The sequence below is a fragment of the Periplaneta americana genome, chromosome 12 (genome assembly GCF_040183065.1).
Source record: "Periplaneta americana isolate PAMFEO1 chromosome 12, P.americana_PAMFEO1_priV1, whole genome shotgun sequence".
Lineage (NCBI taxonomy): Eukaryota > Metazoa > Arthropoda > Insecta > Blattodea > Blattidae > Periplaneta > Periplaneta americana.
Window position 1 is genome coordinate 70,813,323 of NC_091128.1, and position 26,289 is coordinate 70,839,611.

Here is a 26,289-nt window from a genome sequence, read left to right on the forward strand (position 1 = left end):
AACGAAATTATATAATGTAGATTACACGTGTCCATACTTTCTGAATTCCTAATGTAATTGTAATTCATCACAATGCTGTGCGGGCATCGGTTCCCAAAATTTCATGAGAGAATTTCTTCCCGTACGACGACTTTAATCAGCGGTCATCTCGCAACGTGAGTCTGGCATGATGCCTTAGACCTTGACTTACAGTGAGGGAAAAGCCGCTATATTTAGTCTTAATACGCGTGTATAGAGTATATTCTCATTGTTTAAACTGTTGCGTACATAAAGTAGCCTAGACGTCAGCTCCTTTTTGTTTACAATAAAGTCTTCTTGTAATTAATGATAATTTTAGGCTTAAAACCGTAATTTTAAGGGGCAAATAAGGTTTTTTTTTTGGTAAAGAAGTTTATCATCTCTTTAAAGATAATTCCATAACGTTAAATTACTGCACAGTTGATTTAGCGTCTTTAAATTAGTGATTCAACTGATGAAATTGAAAGATTACTGCAGTCAGATCACGTGGGATTGGTTGAAAATGAAGGGGCTGTAGAGTTCTATTCTTCCCCTATCAGTGGTGGTGGTGGTGGTGATGGTGATGGTGATGTAATACATTAGACTACGTAATACATCATATTATGTATAACAACAGAGCGATTATGAAGCTGCTTCTCTCTTGTCTCATGACGTGAGAATAAAGCATTTCCCACGTCATCATCCCTGACTACTCTACGTAGTTTAGTTTAGAAGGCATATTAAGTAAAAATCGTCATCCATCGCACAGCTTTGCAAAAAAAGTCACAACTCTCTTGAATTTGTTGGTGTAGTGACGCGTTTGTCGGCATGTCTATTCCTGCAGGTGACGCTTCAACGAGAGAATCGATATTTTCAAAGGTGGGGGAGAGAGAGGGTAATTATGTTTAAATTCATATGTCCCAGGGGAGTTTTAATATGAAATAAACACAAGTTTGTAAGCGATTGCTAATGCCACCGGGATTCTGAGCAATGCTATTCAATGTACGTAATATAATAATAATAATAATAATAATAATAATAATAATAATAATAATAATAATAATAATATAAATGGGTAGTAATATCGTCCCTCCTCTGGCAAACTAGCGAAAGTGACAAATTAGCGACCCTGCACTTAAGGTCTATATTGCACTATTAAATAGTGCAATATTGACCTTAAGTGCAGGGTCGCTTATTTTCCACTTTCGCTAGTTTGTCAGAGGAGGGACGATATATTTTTCCGTGATCTAATACTATTTTTTTAATATACCCTTGGATATAGATACCTTTAAACATGTAAAAGCTTGCATACGAATGCTTTTAATAACTAGATCTGCTTTCAGAAATTTGCACAATACATTAGCTTTCCTTCGCCCAAAGCAAATTTTGTTTCCTCACAAGTAGAAATTCGTCTTTCAGTCTATGGTGGTACGAAGTTCTATTGTCCACACCTGTGGAGTAACGGTCAGCGCGTCTGGCCGCGAAACCAGGTGGCCCGGGTTCGAATCCCGGTCGGGGCAAGTTACCTGGTTGAGGTTTTTTCCGGGGTTTTCCCTCAACCTAATACGAACAAATGCTGGGTAACTTTCGGTGCTGGATCCCGGACTCATTTCACCGGCATTATCACCTTCATTTCATTCAGACGCTAAATAACCTAGATGTTAATAAAGCGTAGTAAAATAACCCAATAAAATAAAAAAAAAACGAAGTTCTATTCATTCTTTCAATATCGTGTGCACAAAAATGGTCTAACCCCCATTCAATATGGAAGGCCAGAGCAATAAACACAAGAATTTTGATGGGGAGAAAGGAATTGGCCATTCTACCCCATTAACTCCTAGCCTAGTTGCCACATAAATGGTGCCTTGTTGGTACCACTTATGAGGCTCAGACCTGTCCTTGACTGAATAATACTGTATTAACCTTCACGATGCTTCCTGATGTTAGACTACTCATAAATAGTATCTCTTGCAGCCAAGAGTTAACACTACTCTGATAGTTTCTTATTTTGAGAGATAGACCATTTTTACGCATATTGTCTTCAATTTAAGCTTGTCTTTGCTGTACCTAATTGTGAGGCCATGATTTTGAAAGGTTCCCTTCTAAGAATAATTATTAAGAAAGCGAACTGTGTGTTAAATGTACGGCCTCTATGACTACGTGTAATTAATCTAACCATTATAGGCTATAATGACTCCCATTCTCCGAACATACTGTATTATATGAGGCGTAAAGCTAACATTGTAAGTGTTTTTACTCATTGCACTACACCGACATTTATAATGCTTGTTTTCCTCACATAATTGAAACGTGAAGACAATGTACCGTCGTGTTAATGTAGGCCTACTATAGTCTCGGCGCAGTAAACGCGATAGTTTGCGGTAGTGTTTGGAGCCAGGTTTTATCACTCAGTTTAGGGCTATTTTACGTGCTATTGGCAGCCTTGTAAGCTGGAGCACACGCCTGTATTCGTGTTTACGTGCTTTCATGTCCTTTGCACAGTACCCGCACTGAAAATATTAAGTCAAGGAGGGGGCACGCTGTTCGATTGCCGACTTTGATACTACTACTACTACTACTACTACTACTACTACTACTACTAGTAGTAGTAGTAGTAGTAGTAGTAGTAGTAGTAGTTATAGTATAGTATAGTATAGTATAGTAGTAGTAGTAGTAGTAGTAGTAGTAGTTATAGTATAGTATAGTAGTAGTAGTAGTAGTTATAGTATAGTATAGTAGTAGTAGTAGTTATAGTATAGTATAGTAGTAGTAGTAGTTATAGTATAGTATAGTAGTAGTAGTAGTTATAGTATAGTATAGTATAGTAGTAGTAGTAGTAGTTATAGTATAGTATAGTATAGTAGTAGTAGTAGTAGTTATAGTATAGTATAGTAGTAGTAGTAGTAGTAGTTATAGTATAGTAGTAGTAGTAGTAGTAGTAGTAGTAGTAGTAGTAGTAGTTATAGTATAGTAGTAGTAGTAGTAGTAGTTATAGTATAGTAGTAGTTATAGTATAGTAGTAGTAGTAGTAGTAGTTATAGTATAGTAGTAGTAGTAGTAGTAGTAGTAGTAGTAGTAGTAGTAGTAGTTATAGTATAGTAGTAGTAGTAGTAGTAGTTATAGTATAGTAGTAGTTATAGTATAGTAGTAGTAGTAGTAGTAGTTATAGTATAGTAGTAGTAGTAGTAGTAGTAGTAGTAGTAGTTATAGTATAGTAGTAGTAGTAGTATAGTATAGTAGTAGTAGTACAATAAGCTATGTAAGTACGGTTTAAAGTTGGTGAATCATTGTGTATTTACGTTTTGACAGTATTATCTTCAATTTGAAAGTTTGCTTGCTTTAAGGATGGAAGAATACCAAAGATGCTCAACTGTCCGTTACCATGCCAATCGGAGGCAAGCTGTTACGGATTGTTCTATAACCAAGCTTCTGGCATTCCAGCGTGTACACGAATAACTGTCACGGTCGTGCTCTGTTTAGTCCTAATACTGCTCTGAGATACATGATTTTGACGTATTTCACGACAATTTCATGTCCGCTGTTGTGCATTCCTATTGCGCTGGTATTTTTCTATTCCTCATCTTCGCATTGCTTGAATTGTTGCCCGATATCGCACAAGGACGTTTAGTATCAATGTATCTATGGGTGTCAGAGTCCATTTCATTATGGCTGAATTCTGAAGAAATTGCTTTCACATTCGCAGTGCCTGCTTGTAAGAACATGTCTCTTTTTCATTTTTCAGTATTCAGCTTTTTTGTGCTTTCTAATATTTTACTTTCTGTTGAGTAAAATGGCAGTCCTTTCACAATATTTTAACTGAGAATGTGTTAAGAATATTCGCTGTCGCTTTTAATGAAATGTGTTGTAACTGTGTCAGTGTGCCAAGGTTGAGTGTAAACAGTGGTCCGCACGCCTCCAGAGACCTGTGGCTCGCCACGTTACGAGGTCTTGGGAGTCCGAGTTAACAAGGCCGAAAGTTTCTTATAGAAACAGAAAGATTAAACATTGCCATTTTAACGATGAATAACGTCTCTAGGATGAAACGGACAGATTTTCACATACTGTACACTTACGCAACTCCGTTTTTTAGCTGCTAATAACTTAATACTATGACGTATTTATAAGAACATGTTATACGAGTATGTACATAAATGAAAAAAGAAGACTGATCTATCCAAAAATGACCTTTATTTTATTCCCAAAATAAAATTGTATATGCCCACACCTGTGGAGTAACGGTCAGCGCGTCTGGCTGCGAAACCAGGTGGCCCGGGTTCGAATCCCAATCGGGGCAAGTTACCTGGTTGAGGTTTTTTCCGGGGTTTTCCCTCAACCCAATACGAGCAAATGCTGGGTAACTTTCGGTGCTGGATCCCGGACTCATTTCACCGGCATTATCACCTTCGTTTCATTCAGACGCTAAATAACCTAGATGTTGATACAGCGTCGTAAAATAAACCAATTAAAAAAATTGTACATTGTTTACACAATAACCTAGAAACATATAATTAATACTTTCCTAATTTGACAGACTTTCATGTTCATGGTCACACTTGCTACGGTTTAAAACGTAAAGGATAGATCGGGACATATTGCGACTGAAATACAGGGTGATTCAAAAGGTTGCACACAAACTTAAGGAGGGGTCGAAGTACAACTACTTTAGAATAGGAACTTATACTATAGGACAGTGGAAATGGGTAACGGGTAAGGAGTGTATCGAAATATGCACCGTCGTGCAGAAGGCAGAGGGAGGAAGAATATCCGCCAGCAGCCACGGGAGCACGCTAGTGCAGCTCTTATCCGCGGGTAAGAGACACTACTCCGAGGATGCACTGTGCTGATGACCGCTGCTCTAGGGAGTAATCCTGGGTCAGTAAAACCCTGGGAATGTTAGGAACTACATAATGGACAATCGCACATTTAAGTTAAGCAAAGATAATGTTTTCTCACTTTTTTTTTACAAAAGTTATTGAAATTGACGATCACCACATCCATTATAGGCATAACATCGTCGTAGCAAATTCTGGCACACTGTACGAAGTAGGCCTACATTACGCGTCTTACGAATCTCATCAAATGCTGAAAGTATCCTGGCGAGAAGTGTTTCTTGGTCGGGAGCTGGTGTCTCGTAGACGAGATTTTTGATATGCCCCCAGGAGAAGAAAGCAAGAGGCGTCCGATCAGGGGAGCGGGGTGGCCAATCAATTGGACCTTTCTTTCCGATCCCGGTATATATGTCATTTAGTAGGCCTATGTCACGTACTTGAAGAGAAAAAGTGTGCAGGTGCTCCGTCTAGTTGCATCCACATCTGATGACGCACGATAAGTGGTACATTCTCTAACAGTTCTGGAAGAATGTCTCATATGAAGACCTTGGATCTCACCCCATTTAAACGTGGTAGCAGAGGAACGTCTTCATCATTTCATAGCGTATCGAATCAAGTGCCTCATTGCAAAGTAACTTACATCTGCAGTGTAGCTCCTGACATTCCCAAGCATGCACTGACTCAGCATTACTCCTAGACCATAAGTTCCTATTCTAAAGTTGTATTTCGACCTCTCTATAAGCTCCTTAAGTTTATGCGAAACCTTTTCAATCACTCTGTAACTTGTATTAATAAATGTGACTTTTATAAAAATGCAATTCGTTTTGATCCATCTCTTACGGTGTTGGCTTGCACAACTGCTATGCTGAGAGCATGACGCAGTAACCTTAACAACTGCAACTATGTAACCTCACGCACAGATAAACGTCTAAAAGAACCAGTCACGCAGAATATATGAGACTTTATAGGAAAATAAAAACGTGAAGAGAAAGATAATGCCGAATGCAATAATTATGTAGGTACCAAACGAAGGCTAATGCCGAAATGTACATGAGTAGACCTGTAAAGGTGAATGAGTTTAATGTCAATGGCATGTTATCTCTGTACGTGCTTATGGAAGATAAATTTCAAATGTTATAATTTCAAATGTAGATTTTTAGCAACTGAACCCCCCCTCTATGACGTGAACTTCACAATCCGTCACAGCATATTTATGTAGTAGGCCTATAGTATGATTGGTTTTATGGACTAAAATACAATGCTGCTACTAGAAGTGCCGTTTATAAACTATAACAGACGACAATCGGTTGGTGTATGCACGTTTTTTTTAATTGGGTTATTTTACGACGCTGTATCAACATCTAGGTTATTTAGCGTCTGAATGAAATGAAGGTGATAATGCCGGTGAAATGAATCCGGGGTCCAGCACCGAAAGTTACCCAGCATTTGCTCGTATGGGGTTGAGGGAAAACCCAGGAAAAACCTCAACCAGGTAACTTGCCCCAACCGGGATTCGAACCCGGGCCAGCTGGTTTCACGGCCAGACGCGCTGACCGTTACTCCACAGGTGTGGACTGTATGCACGTGGATATGTGAACAGCATTAGCTCACTTTAATGTGTTAACAATAATAGTATCTTAATAGTGGAGTCTATGTAACATGTCAGAATTTTAACTGGCAAAAACGTTAAATTTGTGTTTAAAAAAATAAAACAAAGGAAAAGTTGTAAACGCTATAGTAATAACCAGGCTTAGGATCCGGGGCACTGTAGCAACCAATGTACGCACAACTTGACTATAGAGTTCCTTGAACATAGTAGACAGACATACTGTGAATGTAAACAACGACATCAATGTGCTTCGTTATATTCTACTGTTAATAGTACAATCTAGTGATTGTGGAAAATGAAGTAGGAGACACATCGCACAAGTTTTCATGTTCCTTGGCGACGTTGAAGTCGTTAGCGTTACAATGAACAACCATGTACATACTAGTTGTAAAAAAACTGTTCACTAAGAATTGAAAATGGACTGTTGATGATGTGAGTTCGTTTCGTAGGGAGAGACGGAAGAATACTGTATCTCTGATCACGAACCGGATTGTACAGTAACGCACAGGTAAACACAACTCAACGCGTCACCTCACTTCATTTGTACTCCGTTGCACTGTAACTTCACTTCAATCTTAAGTTGTCTCTGATCCTAAGCCTGGCAGTAACTACAGTATAGTGTTATCTCATTCTCCTTACTCCCCCGACTTGGAACTTCGTCATCTACGTAAAGATAACTGTTAATAACCAAAACTTCTTCTGTTTCCTCGTATGAAAGCCTGCATTATGAGCATAGATTCTTTTTAGTACAAGTTAAAGTATTACAACATAAACGCAAAATATTTCTTCGAATCCCGAAACCGTTTTACAGGAGCGTTTGAAGAGATTGTAACAAACGATATCAGAGATAGATCTTTGCTGGGAACGATTATTTCGAAGATTTGATGCACATAAAGTGCCGCAGCTATTATCGATATTCGCAGTGGGCACAAAAGTATTAACTCTTAATCCATGTACAGTAAGTCTGTAATGGACTGGATGCAGCTGTTTTAAAAGGTTGATTCTGTTTCATATGTACTGTATAACGGTTCTTGTAACTTGTACACTCGTTCTGATGGGATGTGGCTGTCATTGTGATTTCTTGTTGTTTCAGTGAACCTGACTGGTGTCGGGCGAGTGGACATGTCCAACTTCGAGTTGCTCAAAGTTCTGGGAACCGGAGGTGAGTACTGGCTCCAAGTTGTGTAGTGGTTGTGTAGACGCGATGAAATTGTAGAAATAATGAATCGCAGAAACGTATCTGCAGTTAATATGGAAAGTTATGTAAGTTCATCTTTCCCTTGTATTTGGCTAGTCCGATATTTTTAACGTGAAACTTATGATAAAGAGGCGAAATTGATAAAATATTACGGAAGTTAAAACATTCGACGTCACTTAAAGCAAGGGCAATGAGTTAGTAAAGTATTCAATAAAGAAGTAAAATAATAAAATAACACAGGCCTGCGCCGAATATTTTATCATAAAGGTCAAATCCAATGACCTGGTTTCGAAAATAATAACATTTTTTTGCGTATTATTATGAGCAGAATTAAGAGTTCGCTATTCTGGTATTGGAATCACTGCGCGGTCGAATTGTAGCATGGTATACTAAATTGTGTAAACGTGTAAAATCTTTTGACATTTTGTTTTGTCACCTTCTATGTCTGTTTTTAGTTGTTAATTTTTTTTTTAATTGACGGTATCTCCGTATCTTTCTGCCCTCTTTTCTGCTTCTCTCTCCTACCCTCATCTTTCTGCCTTCTTTTCTCCTCTCTGCTGCTTCTCTCTGTTTATCTCTCTGTCCTCTTTCTTCTTCTCTCTCCCCCTCTCTGCTTCTTCTCTCTGTCTATCTTTCAGCCCTCATTTCTGCTTCTCTCTTCCCCTCTCTGCTTCTCTCTGTCTATGTTTTTGCTCTCTTTCTGCTTGTCCCTGTCTTTCTGCCCCATTCTCTGCTTCTCTCTTTTCTTCCTGCTTCTCTCTCGCTTCTGTTACTATCTCCTCTCTGCTTATATTTGCCTGTCTTCCTGGCATCTTTTCTCCTTCTATCTGCCTATTTTCTGTCCTCTTTTCTGCCTTTCTCTGTCCCTCTTTCTACTTCTTTCTCCCTTTCTCAATCTCTTTCTGCCTCTGTTCTTCGCTCTCCACCTGCCTCTTTCCCCCTCATTGCTTCTGTATTATTTCCCTCATCCGCATCTCATTCTCTTGTTTGGAAAGACTTTTCTGTATTTAAAATGGGAACACAGATTTTTTCCGTAGATCTCTTATTGAAGTTAGCTCTTTCGTGATTAGAAAGTCTTGAGAATTTTAGCGCAAAATCTCTAGAATTTTTCTGGGGAGGGCATCCTCTACTGATCCACTTGACTCATGCTGCGAATAGGAAAGTGGGAGCTGCTTGTAAATTTGGCAAACAAAATGAGTTCATAATTCCATTTTGTTAGAGTGGGGAACACATACAATTTACAGAGACTTATGACTTCGGTACAATTTTTGCACCATATCAGAGACGCTAGCTCATCCACCACTTCAAGACGGGAAGGCAAGGTAACGCATTTAACAGATGGGCATACTCGTGTTTGTTCCGAACATTTTGTTAAAATAGCTCATTAGATAAAATCAATAAAATAAACGCACTTTTCTGGTTGAACCATTTCCTATTCTACATTCTTCTAAAGCGATCATTGAAAATATAGGAATTTAGCCGCTTTTGCACTGCTTGTTGGAGACTTTCTATAAAATTATGATTTCCGAGATGTGGAGGATAACTTTATAGAAAAAATATATTCCCCGTTGTCATTTACTATAGCCAAAGCCAAAATAGTCCAAATCACTATTAGTAGTGCGGAAGCTGGTCTGTTTAGTGTAATGAATTAACTTGCCACTTGTGAAAGAAATAGGCCTAAACTTAGTACATTCTCCTACTTGTCCAGTTTAATGCCTGTTTAAAATTATCGTCAAAGCTATGAAAGAATGAGATGCGATCCCGTTTGTATGTAACTGAGAAATCACGGCTTCGCTACTGATACTTAAGTGCGTCCCACAGCTGAACTGAACTCATAGGTGAGCGAAATAGCAATTTGAAACTTATTTTAAAGGTAGAAAGTTATTTATTATTTATTAATAATAATAATAATAATAATAATATCATCGTAAAGTAATCATTGATTCCCCTGTTCCGTATCTCTCCGCTAGCCGCCTCACTTCTTTTTGTGAGGCCTTTGTCAAATTATCACCAGCACACCTCTGGCTACGTAGTTCCGAAACGTTGGATGTTATTACTTCTGTGACACGGTAAAAGAAAAACAACGATTCCGCACCAAATTGACTTTAATTTTAGGCAGGACTATGCTGTAGGTAAGCTTTGAGCACTGTGACACAAATACTGTTCGTAGTTGATTCAGTTTCGCTCTCGGATCCGTAGACAGAGAGACGGAAGCGCCGCTGCTTGTCCCACTCAAGTCTATGACCGGCAGTTCATTACCCCGCGCGCGGCAACTCCCCCCCACACCCTTGACAACATTTGGGGGAAAGTAAATCGATAAGTTGCTCGCCACGGGTTGCCGACCCCATGTGATAAATGTGATGAGATGAGAGGAGTGATGTTCCCATTCACAGTCTCTAGGAACAGACGGCAACAATTCGGCGCCTAAATAGCTGCGAACTTATTATTAGTATTATTACTATTATTTGTGTTATTATAAGTTACTATTAGTTATTATTATTATTATTATTATTATTATTACTATTTATCATTATTATCTTCATTATCATAATTATTGCTAACGTTAATTTTATTTTTGCGTTTGGGTTTTGTTAATATTCTTATAAACGGAGACTTGAAGTTTCTCCGTTTGTTTCAATTCTTTGCCCTTCAAAGCTAAGATCTTGTTATCCTGTTATAGTCCGGCAATTTTGGGCGGAGACGACCATGGAATGCAAGTGCGCGAATTGGTACTACACGAATCAGACCGAGATGTCAATTACTCCATTTTTAACAATCTCAGTCAACAAAACGATAATAATTATTGTAGCCTTTGCAATGTCCGCTAACTTAAATTATAATTAATGTTCACATCTTTGTTAGCCTATGTTAACTTTGGGCACATCTTGATTTTTTTGTTTTATTTTTTTTTATCCAATGCCACCAGGTTGTCTTTTCGACATTTCTGGTCTTCTCTCCTGGCCGTGGGTTAGTTGTAACCCACTTCTGAGGTTAGGGCACCTAGAAGGCGGAGTTACATTACCCCGATGATGTGATAGGATGATTATGATAATGTGGTGCGGGGAGAGATCTTAAATCTAAACTTAATCTAAATTCCAGACCATGGACGAACACAGGAATAATCCCCTGTGCTCTAACAGGGAATCGAACCCGGGACCTCATGAACTATAGCCAGAAGCTCAGACCACTAGACCATGAGGCTGGTCACATCTTGGTTTATTCTTCTGCAGAAAAATTAAACGCAATTTGTAGTAATGAAACTAGTAGGCCTATATGAACAGATTCACTATTGCATTTATTTGCCTCCGCGCGAAATTGTCGGTTGTACTCAGGATCTGAGAATGAATATAACCTCATACTCTGTAGTAATAATGTTACCGGGACGGAGTTCAAGTGGGAAATAACGAAGCGACAACACTGTAGTGACAAAGCATGCCATAGAACATTGATGTGATTCGCGGGATCTGGTAACACGTCGCAGCACGTCATATTAGCGCATGCGCTTTGGAAGATCAGGTGTATCTTGCCAATCTGTACTTAGTCCGTATGTATGTATGTATGTATGTATGTATGTATGTATGTATGTATGTATGTATGTATGTATGTATGTATTCTTTTGGAAGAGGGACCCGAAGTCTTACATTGCAGCCTGAGGCTTATTGTGCTTACCACTCCTATTCTGTGAATGATTGGCTAGCCGAACGACTGAGCTCTTGTACAAGTAGGTACAACACGGCGCCCCGCACCGTGAACTTGTGTGATTCGCGGGATCTGGTAACACGTCGCAGCACGTCATATTAGCGCATGCGCTTTGGAAGATCAGGTGTATCTTGCCAATCTGTACTTAGTCCGTATGTATGTATGTATTCTCTTGGAAGAGGGACCCGAAGGCTTACATTGCAGCCTGAGGCTTATTGTGCTTACCACTCCTATTCTGTGAATGATTGGCTAGCCGAACGACTGAGCTCTTGTACAAGTAGGTACAACACGGCGCCCCGCACCATGAACTTAACCGGGCTATTGTATGGACGTTAATATGTGAATTAATGATGGCGAAATGAGTCCAAGGTCCAACGCCGAAAGTTAGCCAGTAATTCCGGCTTCAGTTGGTTGAAGGAAAATCCCGGAAAAAACTCAAATCAGGTAACTTGTCCCAACCAGGATTTGAATATAGTCTACTGTACTGTGTAGGATCTATATACTATGTTAATAACGCCATTTCAGAGAACTGAATTGAAATGCTAAAAACACCTCTCTCTCTCTCTCTTCTTTCCTCGTCAGATATCCCATTTTTGCGTGCTATTATTATTATTATTATTATTATTATTATTATTATTATTATTATTATTAGCGTATTTCTTTCTTTCTTTTTTCCTTTTTCTTTTCATGTCAGACAGAGCATCTGTTATCTCGAGAGGCGTATTTACAAGAAATCGATATTACACAAAACTGCAGCACAAAACAAGTTCATAGCTTGTGTATGTAGGCTGCCTCATTTTCTTTAAATCAAGAGTTTTGCTAGTAGCTTTTTGTGTTAAGCAAATGTTTTTAAGATCATAGTTTCAAGTTTGGTGTCCTGTGTTTTGTTAAGTTTCATGACTCAGAAACGTAAGCATAGAGTACATATTCTTGGAATAGATGGATATTTCTCAGTATCTGTTAGATATGCCAGTGCCATTGTTATGCATAATAAAATTTGTAGAATTCTGTCTCCTCTGAGTTCCACTTAGCAGAGGAGCCGTGTCTGTGTGGCGAGCCGTTGTTTGCCTCCTTCATGATTACTCTGTTTTCCTCCAGTCTAGGATTTCACAATCCCTGCGCGAAGGTCGAGATCTCTTCTAATTGGAGGTCGTCAAATTCCCAAGAATTACTTTAAATGTGTTTATATCACATCAAACATTTAGTACGCCAGCCGATTTGATGGCTTTACAGACACCTCTGGATATCACTTGATGTCTTGTATAGCAGTTATTATCACAAAGTAAGTTTGTGTTTGGGAGTTGGGTAAGTTTAAGGGCTGCAATCCAATATTTCGAAAAACCGTGTAGGCCTACTGAGGGAAGAATATTGCAAATGCATGTATGTGTTTTAATGTTAACACATTGACTTTTTCAGTTTATGAAATACACGAAGACATAAAGCCTATATAGACCCTATCTGTAGAAGAGATGTAGGCTGTACAGCAGTGGTTCCCAACCTTTTTTGACTGACGACACACTTTACTGAACGCTCACGATATCGCGACACATTTATTTGATTTTAATATAATAATAATAATAATATAATAATAATAACCACTACTTTTCTTCTGGAGAAAAAGGGGTCGAACTCTGTGTAAAATATTTTATAGCGGACAGGGAGATGGAGAGTCAAAATTTTTAAAATTAACCCTGAACTGTGTGAAAAATATTAAACTTCTGCTCTAATTATAGGGTCTGTCACAAAATAAAATGTACCATATCAAAGATTTGGTTGCAAATAAAATATGCGTTGTAAAGAGACTTTCTGGATGTAATAAATAGTAATATAGGTTACAAGAGCGGTATGTTGACGTTTTCATGTTCCAGGATAAGATTGAAAAAGCGAAACATAATTAAGCTTTTTTAATTTCCGAGAACATGAAAACAAACATACCGCTCGTGTATCGTACATTATTTTGTGCGAAGATCGTTTATTACATACCTGAAAGATGAATTTCTAATTAGTTGCAATGAAATCTCCATGTTGGTTTCTGTTTAATGACGGCAACTTCGGAAAACCAAAATATCTTTCTTCAACATTGTTGCTATAAAATGTTTTCTGTGTTTACTATACTCCAGCAGGCCGTGATATACGTCTGTCTTTTTTTCTCCCAGTCTATAAATGCGAACTTAAAACAAACGGTAAGGTTATGTAATGATTTATTTTGTCATTTTAATATTTGAACAATATCATTTATATAACATATTGCAGTAATAACATCGGCATCTGGAATCTTGTTGATTTTTTCACGGCTTCCTTAATGTTACTTGTATCAGGAATGCAATAAGTTTCGTGGAGTAGTAGACTTTACTTAATTTTTGCAATTATTTAAAAACAATAATTAACATTGCAATTTAGGTGAAATTGCAGTGTTAACTTTCCAATTTATAATTATTACTATGTTAAACGTCTCTAAAAATAATGTTAAAAGTCTAAAGCAGTAAAATGAATGTCGCGCTTAAGCGGTAAGAAGAGGGAAATTGTTGTGTGTGTTACGTTGGGAATACTGAATGTGGTATTTCACACTTACCGCGTATTGGTTCTGTTCGGAAAACAAGCAAATACGCACGATCTCGCACAAATGTATTTTTCAATTCCAAAATTTCGCGACACACTTCATGGAGCAGCGCGACACACCGGTTGGGAATCCCTGCTGTAGAGGATCACTGGTGGCTGTGTATTTTCTCCTTCCCGCTCCAGTCTTGCTTCCGACTTGCTTCTACTGCCACAAAATTCACGGTTGCCACATCTTCCTGTCACACTTTGTTACCGATCTTAAATAAATTACGGCCAAATCGTCAATGCACGCAACACACAATAAAATACACTTGGGGGAGGGGAGCATTTGCTTTACAAAATGCCTCAATATCGCCTCTCCAACATCTTCCTTTTTCTGGAATACTCGTTCTAAAATTCAACTAAAAATGCTGCTTTTCTCAAAACCCGTTCGCAAAAGACCACAGTGATGATATACTATTATGTTTAGCTCACTGTCCTGACTCATCGCTCAAAAGAACTCTATTTAAGTCCCCGTCCAGCCCAGCCTATATATAACAGTAGAATATATTACATAGGTTATATAATACATGTCTCTAGAATTGGTAAGCCTTATGGTATCTACAGAAATGTTTCTCTAATTTAAAATTCTTTCAGGTAAGAATGTTCAGGACTTAAAGTGATATGAATTGCCTTGAAAAGTTAATGTCAATGTAGGGGGTCTGGAGGTAGACCTAAAGTAAGACAAGGCATAAGTTATGTATTCATTTTTTATGTATGTTTATTTTTCATTTGATAAAGCAACAGTGCCGTGAATTTTACCATACCATCTAACAGAAATTTATACTAACATAATGATAAATTTGTACAAGATGTACACAACTAAATAACATATCAAATCAAGGTATTTGTTTGGGTTTCAGGTATGAAATTCAGTTTGAGGAGTATTTGTTTTTATGCATCGGAGCAATTCCAAAGCTGTACAAATATCATTTCGAGCTAAAAACAACTTGTCTGTGGGAATTCATAATTTCGTTGTTCGGAGTCCTAAGTTTTGTTATGTTCCGTACGTGGAATGAATTGGAGATATCGGCGTTGTGACTTTGTGAGCATTCCAAGGTCGCGTCTCACTCGTTGATAACTAGCAGCCATGGTCGTCATTTGTGACGTAAGCCAGTGAGAACTGAAAGCGAGCCTTGGCGTCATAGCGTTGTTTTCAGCAGGGTTCCCCTATGACGTTGATGTAATCTTGTGTTATAAATTCAATTTTTGACGCAATCTGAGAAATGGATGTAATCCATGCAAAGGATATAATCATAAAACTTATACGCCCTCGATCGCTTTTGAACCGACGAACTTCAGATCAAATATGTTTATATTTGCTTAATTTATAAAATTCATCCGTTATTCAAACCCGGATACTCTGCAGACTACCAACTTATCGTGCCTATCCTTTTATAGCCTACTTACTGTTTTGTCCGCCACGAGTCGGAGACTTTTGCAATCTCAGTAGACGCGTTGGCTCACTGAGACATCTGTAAGTAAATCAGAGAACTTAGTGGAGCAAGAAATAGGTTATCGGTAATTCTACTTGGATCCCTCTCTATCAGAGACAGGGAGTTTTGCGTGCCGTAAAAACACGGCATTATTTTCGTTCCGAGGAATGCTATGCAGAGAATTTCTATCTCCAATAAACAATGCATTGGTCGAACCGACGACCTTCGAATCCAGTGGCAAATGTGGTAACCGCAAGGCCGCCAAATACAACCATAATGCAGGATTAAAGAGATTAAAATGTAAGCTTAGATTATAGTGTAAGAAACCATTTCAAGGATATAAGTTCGCTGTTGGAGCATTGCCTTCACAGTCTCCCTTGATAAGATTAGAACTTATGTACTGATAAACCAACATATTTCGAGGGTTTCTTGGTTTTAGACTGCACGCACTACGTTGTACATAATCTACATGCAGGGTACACTGCCGAGCCTATTCCCAAACTTTATTAATCTACGTCTCCCCTGGGACATCTTGGAAATTCTGCTCTCTCCCCTAAGTAGTTTTTTCTCCAAATAATTACATCTGACAAATAAAACCGAGGAATTTTAATTATATTGTCCCGCGCCGTAACAATGTAGTCTAGAGAATCATGCCTAGGACTCACGTTCGAGTCCTTACGGAGAAGGAATTTTCTCATTAAATTTCGGCCAGTGTATAGGACCGGTGCCCACCTAGCATCGTGATGAATTTTGGAAACTACGATAAATGCGAAGTCTGGTTACGGAAACCAGCTTAACGGCTGAGGGATCATCGTGCTGACCACACGTTACCTCCATTCTGGTTGGATGATCGTTCACCTCTGCTGAGGTATGCGGGTGTGAGCAGCCGACTGGTCATCTTGGCCCTTAATGAGCTGTTCGTGCCACGGATTTTAATAATTATTATGGTATATTCTCAAGAATATAACGCAAATTGATGACTGAAGAAAGAAATTCGATTCTTTCAGCGTTTCTACGAGTTAGAATTTTGGCCACCTCAGAATACTAGAGCGCGTCTAAAGAAGAAGCTTAAAAGGAAAGTGAAAGAAGAACAAGAATAATTTGAAGAAAGCTATTCAGTGGACTCAGTATTTATGTAATAAACATTTGGATGGTAGATAACTCTTGCTATCGGAAGCTGGATTCAAGAATGAGATAACTTCGTATCGTGGAATTTCCACCGTGATTAGAAAATAAGCACTTGTTGGGTGGGTTAGAAGGTTACTTGCTTCGGCAAGGATTCCAGTTGTACAAATATCGTCCATTTATTTATAGGCCCCCGCATGAGAGACCCTGGCTCTTCGAAAACTGTGTGGGTTTGAGCGGGGGACGTTCAAAGTTTGCTGCATGTTATGGATGATGAGACTTGCATGTGATACTCAAGGCCGTACGATTGGTACACTCTTATTTGAACTGAATGAATTTGCTTTGCTCATATAAATTTCTTGTTGGTGTTCCTCTCCAGTGATTATGATGGTGATGTCAAGATATAAGATGCACGTAATTGTATATTACATTTGAAGGGTATTGGGGAAAAAACGATGAATGTCACATTTCTGTTAAGGATTAGATAATGATCTAATTGAGTATATAACTGCAAGATGTATTGCTGTTTCTATAGAAAATAAAGGAAAGGATTATTGTATTCCTGGTGGTAATTCTCTTTTTTACCAGTTTTCATAAGAACAACACTAAATTTCGTAGTGATCCATTAAATTAGATAATGACATCAACCTTAACAGAATTGTGACATTCATCGTTCTTCCCGCACAGCCTTCATTTAATATTTTAACTGTCTCATGTTTTATTCCACGTTTTATTTTTATATATAAATGTTTTAACAACGAGGTCATATCGCGACTATCTGTTAGGAATGGTACATTGTTAATACTGGCCGGCCAAGTAATTCAGTTGATAGAGCAACTGGCTACAGACTGGAAGGTCTTTGGTTCTATCCCGGATGGTGACGGGATTTTTTTTTTTTTGTTGCCAAAACTTCCAGAACGGTCCCGAGGTTCACTCAGTTTCCTGTCAAATGGAGTACCGGGTCTTTCCCGGAGGTGAAAGGCGGTCGGAGCGTGGTGCCGACACCACCTCATTCTAGTGCCACCCAAGCGCCTTAACGACGTAGGCTGTACTTATAGGTGATACTATACGTTCCATAAAATTAGATAAAACTTTGAAATTTCAAATAAAAAAAAAATTATATGAAAACATTAAATAAGCAGTGTCCATTTTCGGTAATGTACTTTATCCATGATCTTATATGTTAAAGATACTTCTTAAAAGTGAAGTGTAGTAACAATTTCATGGAAACTTTAATGCACTATATTTTCTACAATATGAAGTGGAAGAGAGAGAAATTGGGAGTGTAATTAAGTAATTTAGATAGTTCATGTTTTTCAATGTTGTGGGTTGAGAGTAGTATCAGGGATACTATAACTGTAGGAGTATCTAAATTTAAATAAATGTGTAGTGAAGATTATTGCTGGAGAACCTTTTAAGTGTAGTGAAAATATTTGTAATTTAAATTTATGTATTGTATTGATTAAGGCTGGTTGAGTGGAAGAGAAGGCATTATGGCCTTAACTCTGCCAGCGAAAATAAAACATTATTATTATTATTATTATTATTATTATTATTATCATCTATAGAAATAAATTAATGGGAAGAGGTAATAAAAGAGGAAATTTAGGAGTGAAGTAAAGAAAGTTAAATACGTAAATAGAGAACAGAATAGTAGGGAAATAGCAAGTGATGTTGTAAAATAGAGGAAATGGAAATGTAAACAAATAATTTCGGAGAAAATGGCTGGAAAATAATGATTAAGAGCAGGTAGATATGAGAATAGAGAATAAAATAAATAAATAATAGGCCTATAAATTATTAAGGAATGGAATATGCAATATTTCATAGGAAAGCGACGAATGGAAGGGAGACAGTCTAGGTATGAGAAAGAGAATAGAATAGGATAGATAGGGAACAATAGATAGCAATTCATTTAAAACAGAAGAATAGAAAGTAATCAGAAAATACTTGGCAAATGAATATATTAATAGAAAAGGCTAGAATGTATTAAAGGGATGCTGAATCGAAAAGCAGAAATGTGATGGTTCACCATAACTATGAATTGTAAAGTTGGCTGACAGATATTTCATCATATCATATTTTCTACAGGAATTGAGATATTTTAAAAGCCGATTTTGCCATTTATTTCTTGGCACAAAATTTTTCACAATTTAAAATGGTCACAGAACCCGTTTTCCATTTGAAATTTCGAAGTTGTATCCAGTATGCTGGCTTTCAAGATGGCGGAGTGTTAAAATTATGTGTAATTGGTTGATTCATTGGTATTATAATAAACGCGAACATTGATATTCACCTAACATACACTATCAGACATTATAATAAGTTGTTGCAGGCTTTTGATTCACCCTGTAAGTTGTATGAAACAAGTGGAATACCGTTTCCTCTCACCTGAAAACTATGTAATGTTACGATTTGTTTGTACTTCCTCTGCCAACAATGGGGACAGTTCAATCCAAATCTATTTTGAAAATGACTTTCGGGAAGATCTTGAATGAGGTGAAACTGCTTTGAGACCTAATTCATAAGTGGTGGTGGTGGTAGTGGTGAGAGATCGTTCGTACTTGTTAGATAAATTATACTCTTTCACACTGTAGTGAATAGTGATTCGGCAATGGAATGTTACAGAGTGTTAAGGTATTAGATTTGGAAAGTACAGCTCCTTGAGTTTGAAGGTCGGACTTCGGGACACCTACTTCTTTGCTTCCGTGATCGCATGATAAAGAGCAATAAAATTTCCCTGCGTTCTCTATACTTAATTGATTGTGAGCATTTTATTCTTGGATTGTTTTATTAACTGTCTTGAGGAGTTCAACTTTCTTGTTACATTATTTATAGGGTCGTCGTGGGCATTTCTTTGTCCGGATTGTCCTGGAATTCCGCCTCTGTAGAACTATTGATAGCGAGGTGTCTCATTTACTGAGTTCATAGTTTGATGGTGTCTCCTTTATTGCAGCGATTTGCCGAATTTGTGCTAGGTTCATTCATCGCACACGCGATATATTTGCATTGATCATAGTTACTTATTCAGAACATTTGAGCGATGATATTTCGACATTTAAACTGCTAGAGACGAACGTAGGCCTAACAGGGGGATACAAAACATATTAACTTATATGGAACTGCTGAGACAGAACAGTTAACTGTATTTTATTAGAACGCTGAAGAAATTAAGATCTGGGGGCAGAATGGTATGAAAATGTAGTATTAATCGGCAGAAGCAATTACTATTTTTTAATAAATAAAACTAGATTCATATTCGTAAATATAAGAAATAGGAAAATACATTTTGGATCTTCCAAGCATGCTGTTAAGAGAACAATAATAAGGTGAAAGTTAGGACGATTAGTAAGGCATTTGTATATTAATGATAACGTTGAAATAATTGCGGGAATGGTAATAATAATAATAATAATAATTATTATTATTATTATTATTATTATTATTATTATTATTATTATGAAGAGGTTGCAGTTTTACCGCAATGATAACAATATGAAAATTACGAAGTTAAACATAATTATTATGAAGATAATGGAGGTTTTTTTTTCAGTTATTAACTCTAAAGCATCTCTTAGTGCTACACGGTTGTACTAACTGATGGAATTACTTGTCAACAATGTGACGCTAAGCTTGTGTTCAGGTTACTGCCCAGCGACAGACCTGATATATTGTATTTTATATTTTGGAAGATGGGCTAATTAATATTAACCCGGCATACTACAGTCATACTAATTTCCAGATTCTAGACACCCAGGCAATTTTTCTTCTTCAAGAAAAGGTCACCAAGGGCCGAGCCCGGGAATCGAACCCGGGACCTCCAGATCTGGAAGCCAGTATGCTGACAACAGACGACGGAGGAAGTCTAAGGAGGTTGTTGCGATTATGATAATATTAAATTATTATAAGAAGAATATGCTTGCTAATTTCAAAGGGTGATTTATTATTATTATTATTATTATTATTATTATTATTATTATTATTAAGAAGAAGAAGAAGAAGAAGAAGAAGAAATACGATTTCAATGGAATGCCGAGCTGTTTTCAGATCGAGCTTCTGGTTGTACAGTTATCATTTGTCATGGAATTCCGACGTAGCAATTTAAAAACAATCGCAGATGGTGAATTAAGAACTGCTCTCTTCCGCTACTCCAACTGTCTCCTCGTGGCAGTCGACTATTTTGTGATGACGTCACGGAGTTGTAAAAGCTCTCTTCCACTCTGATCGCATAGCGATCCCCGATCCCCCGTCTGCTAGGGGCGGGATTATCCCTGTAAGACGGAGAAGGAAAATCCTGAGCCAGTGGAGGGTGGATGAACTGGTGTAATTCCTGCCCGGTCGGGAAGGCAGTGACCGGGTCAACGGGCGGCCCGCCGCGGCGGCGTGTGCAGGCGGTCGTTCCCGGTGCTCCTCACTCAAAAAGTATCACACATCACAGCTTTCATCTGTATCAAACTCTCTCGAAGTTTAAACAACCTTGTTTAGTTTTATACATCTTAAAATCAGCCATAAAGCTTTTTAAAACTGTTGTTCAGTTTCGATACTAAGGGATATACTACTGGACAGCTGTGAGCAGTAGCCTATGGGATGAAGATAAATGCAAACAAGACGAAGACCATGGTTGTCGAAAAAAAATAAAGAATTTAAACTTGCGAATACTAAATGAGGCAGTAGAGCAAGTGAACAGCTTCAGATACTTAGGGTACACTGTAAGCAGTAACATGAGCGCCAGGAAGTCAAAAGGAGGATAGCAATGGCAAAGGAAGCTTTTAATACAGAAAGAAGCCCTTCTGCGGACCTCTGGAAAAAGAAGTAAGGAAGAGACTAGTGAAGTGATTTGTGTGGGGCAGAAACATAGACATTACGAAGAAGTGAAGAGAAACGACTAGAAGCATTTGAAATGTGGATATGGAGAAGAATGGAACGTGTGAAGTGGACAGAGAGAGTAAGAAATAAAGTTGTGTTGGAAAGAGTGGGTGAAGAAAGAATGATGTTGAAACTGATCAGGAAGAGGAAAAGGAATTGGTAAGGTCACTGGCCGAAAGAAACTGCCTGCTGAAAGATTCACTGGTGAGTGGGAGAAGAGTTCAGGGAGAAGAAGATATCAGATGATAGATGACATTAAGATATGTGGATCATATGCGGAGACTAAAAGGAAGGCAGAAAATAGGAAAGACTGGATAATGCTGGGTTTTGCAGTGAAAGACCTTTATTATTATTATTATTATTATTATTATTATTATTATTATTATTATTAGTATTAGTATTATTATTATTATTATTATTATTATTATTATTATTATTATTATCAATATCATCATCATCATGAAGTAATTTGAATACGTGTCCTGTTATTGCATGTATAATCATTCAACAAAATTGACTTACAACTGAAACTGCTGGTATTGGTTTAACGAGAATTAGTTGATGAATGCTTCCTTAGTTTATTCTAAAATTGATGTTTTGACAATCTCTGACATTAATTACCCGAAAGCGAATTGCAAAGCTGAAGAACATTTACAGGAAAAGAAGATGAATATTTTTACTTTCTGTGGAGCTGTCAAATCATTTTCTTCTCTAGAGTGAATTTCTAAAGTGAGCTTATTCTGAATGCCGTTTGTAAATGTCACCTGGATTTCATTAGATATTAAAAAAAACTATGGCTATTCCTTAAATATAAAAATAGTAGCTAAACTGTGTCCCAACAAAAGCGCCGGTTTTAATAAAGTGACTAAAAGCAACAAAACAGATAACAGTGCTGCCAAACTAACAAGACATTGGCGCAATGTCCCAGCAATACCTTTTTATTGTTTGGTTGCCGGCATTGCTATCTCCTTTGTTATCTGGTTTTGTTGTAATAATTCACATTATTAAATGCGGCGTTCTTGCTGGGACACTCTTTATATTAAAACATTTCAGACTTTTTTAAAACTATGCCAGAAATACTATAGGTCTACGTTGTTTTCTTAATGGTTTATTGCTATCAGAATATGATTTTGTAATAATTGATCTGTGCATTATCTAATATCTGTTAAGACATTAAGTTATCAGGTAGGATAGAAATTGTTATCATGGGACTATAAATTCAGTATTCTTGTCAGGTGCCACAGTAAATTATTATTATTATTATTATTATTATTATTATTATTATTATTATTATTATTATTATTATTATTATACATAACCTTTATAACAGTAAACTTTAAAACCAATAAATATTTGAGAAATGTAAAAATAGTATGTTAACAATACATTTTTCATTCCCTTTTTATTTTTTTATCAAATTCGAGCATTGCCTCTAACGCGAAGTGGCATTCACTTGAAATAATATTGTAAAGAATTTTATTCGCACTAATGACAATAGTAAAGTCTTAAAACTACTGATGACCTATTATAATATGAAGCTGATTGGATGCTAACTAATCATTTTAATCATTTTCACAGTTATTAGAATTTAACACGATGTTAACAACAGTGTGGCGAAATGAATTCAGTACAACGAATATACCGCCACCGTGATTATATACTGTACGTACAGTAGATAGGTTCAGAGAAGGCACGTACTAAAACCAATTCGTTGACGTCACGTATGTGCCTTCCTTAAAACAATAAAAGCTGGAAGTGTCAACTACCTATGCATGTTCCTTAACCTGCCATTGTTCAGCTCTACCGTTGTGGGAATGAAATGGACGGTATATTATATCTAATCGGCTATACGCTATAAGCTAGCTGGCGACGGACGTTGTAACTCACTTGTTTTCGCAACGGGTGAGGTCCAGAGTGCGCTGTTCCAAGTTCTAGGCATATGATAAACACGTGGTCTCAGTTTATCTCTGGCAGCCAACATTTGCTCGGCACTCTATATACAGTCAGCATTTTTGTGCTTAACATAGTCATTGACATTGTAGGTATACTATTTTGAAGAAAAGAGGTTTAGATCGGACTATTTTATATTCCTGAGCAATGCAAGAACATACTACGTTTCGAAGTTTGATACATTTCATCACCTCATAAAAAAGACAGTTCGGAGGGTTCGAAATATGTTTTCAGTTTCTCTCCTGGTTTCTAGCCCTGATGGGTTGGCTTTGCATCTAGAAAGAACCGCTAGAGCACAACAAAAACAATAATACTAGTGATGATGATGGTGATGATGATGATGATGATAATAATAATAATAATAATAATAATAATAATAATAATAATAATAATAATTACCCAGTTCAGAACCAAGTTCTCTCGATAAGTTGCTGTGAAATACAGAAACTACTTTTCAAATATGTATTCAGAGTTTGCCATCAGTTACCAGGAACAACAGATAACGTAGTAACTGTACAGATTTGGCGAACAGAAGTGTCTGTATTGACACCGTTACGTTGAAAATACAGAATGATTTAAACAGTTTTTTTTAATGTTAGATGATGAACAGAAAACTTAAATAACTTTTTTAAATACGCCATCGTTTCAGAGATACAATATTTTGAAGCGTAATTTGAAATACAGTGATATTATGATGCGATTTCTATTATATGGGGCTGCTATTACTTATTTGGGATTGTAATAGCATCAGAAAAACTTTAAAATATCATTAAGTATTTTGTTATTGTTAGTTTTCGAATACCCGTTCGTACCAGCAATTTTATATCAACATTAAATTTATCGTACTGCGGAGCCTTCCCTTTGTTTACACCAGCCGTGGCGAAAAGGCCATGGTGCGCCGAGCCACTGTGTAAGCTGCAACGTGCATAGCACCTATGGAGGGAGGCGGACCACCGATGGGGAAGTTAATGTTTAGGACGTGTAACGAAGAAAGAAATGAACAAGAAAACATAGGACACATTATCACAACCTAAAATTAACTGTCTTCAGAATGTATCTGCGACAAAGTTTCAAAATCAGGAATTATGTCACTTACTGCCAATCGTAGTTCATCACGAAGGTATTTGTCTGTTAGTCGTGATCTAAATTTGATTTTTACTATTTTCATTGTTGAATATAATTTTTCACAAACGTAAGTTACATCGAACATGGCTTCAACAGAGCAAGCGAAAGAACGACGCTTCAAATATTTATTTTTTTCCAAAGATTTGAAAAGTTCAATATCTGTCAAGTCCTTACATCTAGCTTTCATTTAACGTCACATTGTAAATCTGTGAGTTTAAATTGAAAATCTAACCGCATTATTCGTACATCTGCTGTAAAAGAATCGACGTACAGAGATGATGATGATAATAATAATAATAATAATAATAATAATAATAATAATAACAACACTTAACCTTTAATGTTTCATCAGTAACATGTAGTAACTTACAATGCCGTTTTATGTTATACAACCGTTTTCCTAGTAATATTTGTGAACAAATCATACATTTAATATGTTCATCATATTGTAAGCAAAAGAATGCATCCTCCCATCCTACTTGAAACTTTCGTTTTTTATAGAGGTATATGGTTTCGAGAGAGACATTGCGACGATACGCCACTCGCAGATCAGAGACAAATACAAATGGAACGGAGTTTGACTCCAGTGAGTGAGAGGGTGGGGGTTGTAGGTAGGGAGCGAGAGATGCACTGCGAGCCACAATGTGCTCGTGAGTCGCATTTTCGCCTCGGCTGGTTTACAGGATCAGCTCAAAGTGTCCTCCATCTATAGCGACACGGAAATTGTTCATACGATTAACGTCCTTTTCGTATGTTTCTGTGCCGTTTCGGATTTTTTGCAGCATGCATTCTTCAATTACCTAGAATGCAAGTTTAAAAATAAAACGATAAAATCAGATTTATTCACTATTCAGAAGAGTTACTTGCATTCTTAAGTTTAGTGACCTAATTTGTTTTCTTGTAGATTCGACCATCAAACGGAGGCATTTGTTTACAAAACATAACCCCCTCCAGAATCATGACGTATGGGTAGGCAAAGAAAGGCTGGATATTTCTTCATTTAGATCCTTTATTCCAAAATATAACGTTCATCTATCATCACCTAGCTTTTCACAAATACGTTTTGAAAGACTCTATATATAAGGAGCATTGGGACCCAAACCTGGACCTCTCAATGAAAATGAAAGTTGGCCTATTATGAGTGTAAAGGCAGACCCAGGATATAAACCAATAGACTCTATACTTACGATTTAGACTATTTATAAATACATACAGGCAGAACTGTCCCAGCAAATAAACCGGACCTTGTCCTTGCACATCCTATCAATAAGACCTGCCTTTATCACTGATATCTTACCCACTCGTCATATCATACTATCAACAAACAGAAGCTCGAAAGATTATCAAAGTACAGGTTCTCGTTTTCTTTAACATTTATGTAAACACACAACTTTTATGAGTTTGAGTCTGTAAATGTTATTCCTGCCCTAAGCTATAAATGAATCATTCCCATAGTCATATGAACTACTCATACAGTTAAGAAACGCTTGAGAGAGTTGTTAGAAGATATTGAGGTCTTCATTATTCTCAAAGCCCAGAAATAAGCAATTTTGCTAACTTGCAAAATTGTTTGCACTATGTTATACACATCTAGGGCCAGGATTCGTATGCAAACGCATAATTTTGCTGGTCAGTTGAAAGTAATGCAAATAGGCTATATTTTTTATTACATGTTTTGAACGTCTGCGATGACGATTATGCAAAGTTAATCGTGCATATTAGTTTTGCATATTTCAGGCATTCCTGCATGTAATAGACTATTGTGCATATATTGTAGCATATTTTCAGAGTTTTGCATATGAAGAATAGCTGTGGAAATCCAAAACAATCACTCCCTGTTTTTGTTCAATTGAACTG

At 37.2% G+C, this 26,289-nt stretch overlaps 1 protein-coding gene across 1 annotated transcript in view; it reads left to right on the plus strand.

The window, feature by feature from the left end:
• Window positions 1-26,289, plus strand: part of LOC138710545 (ribosomal protein S6 kinase alpha-5-like) — a 308,053-nt gene that overhangs the window by 74,605 nt on the left and 207,159 nt on the right. Inside the window, exon 2 of the mRNA XM_069841517.1 lies at window positions 7,529-7,597. Coding sequence (XP_069697618.1) covers window positions 7,529-7,597 — 69 coding nt within the window. The remainder of the gene's footprint in view (window positions 1-7,528; window positions 7,598-26,289) is intronic.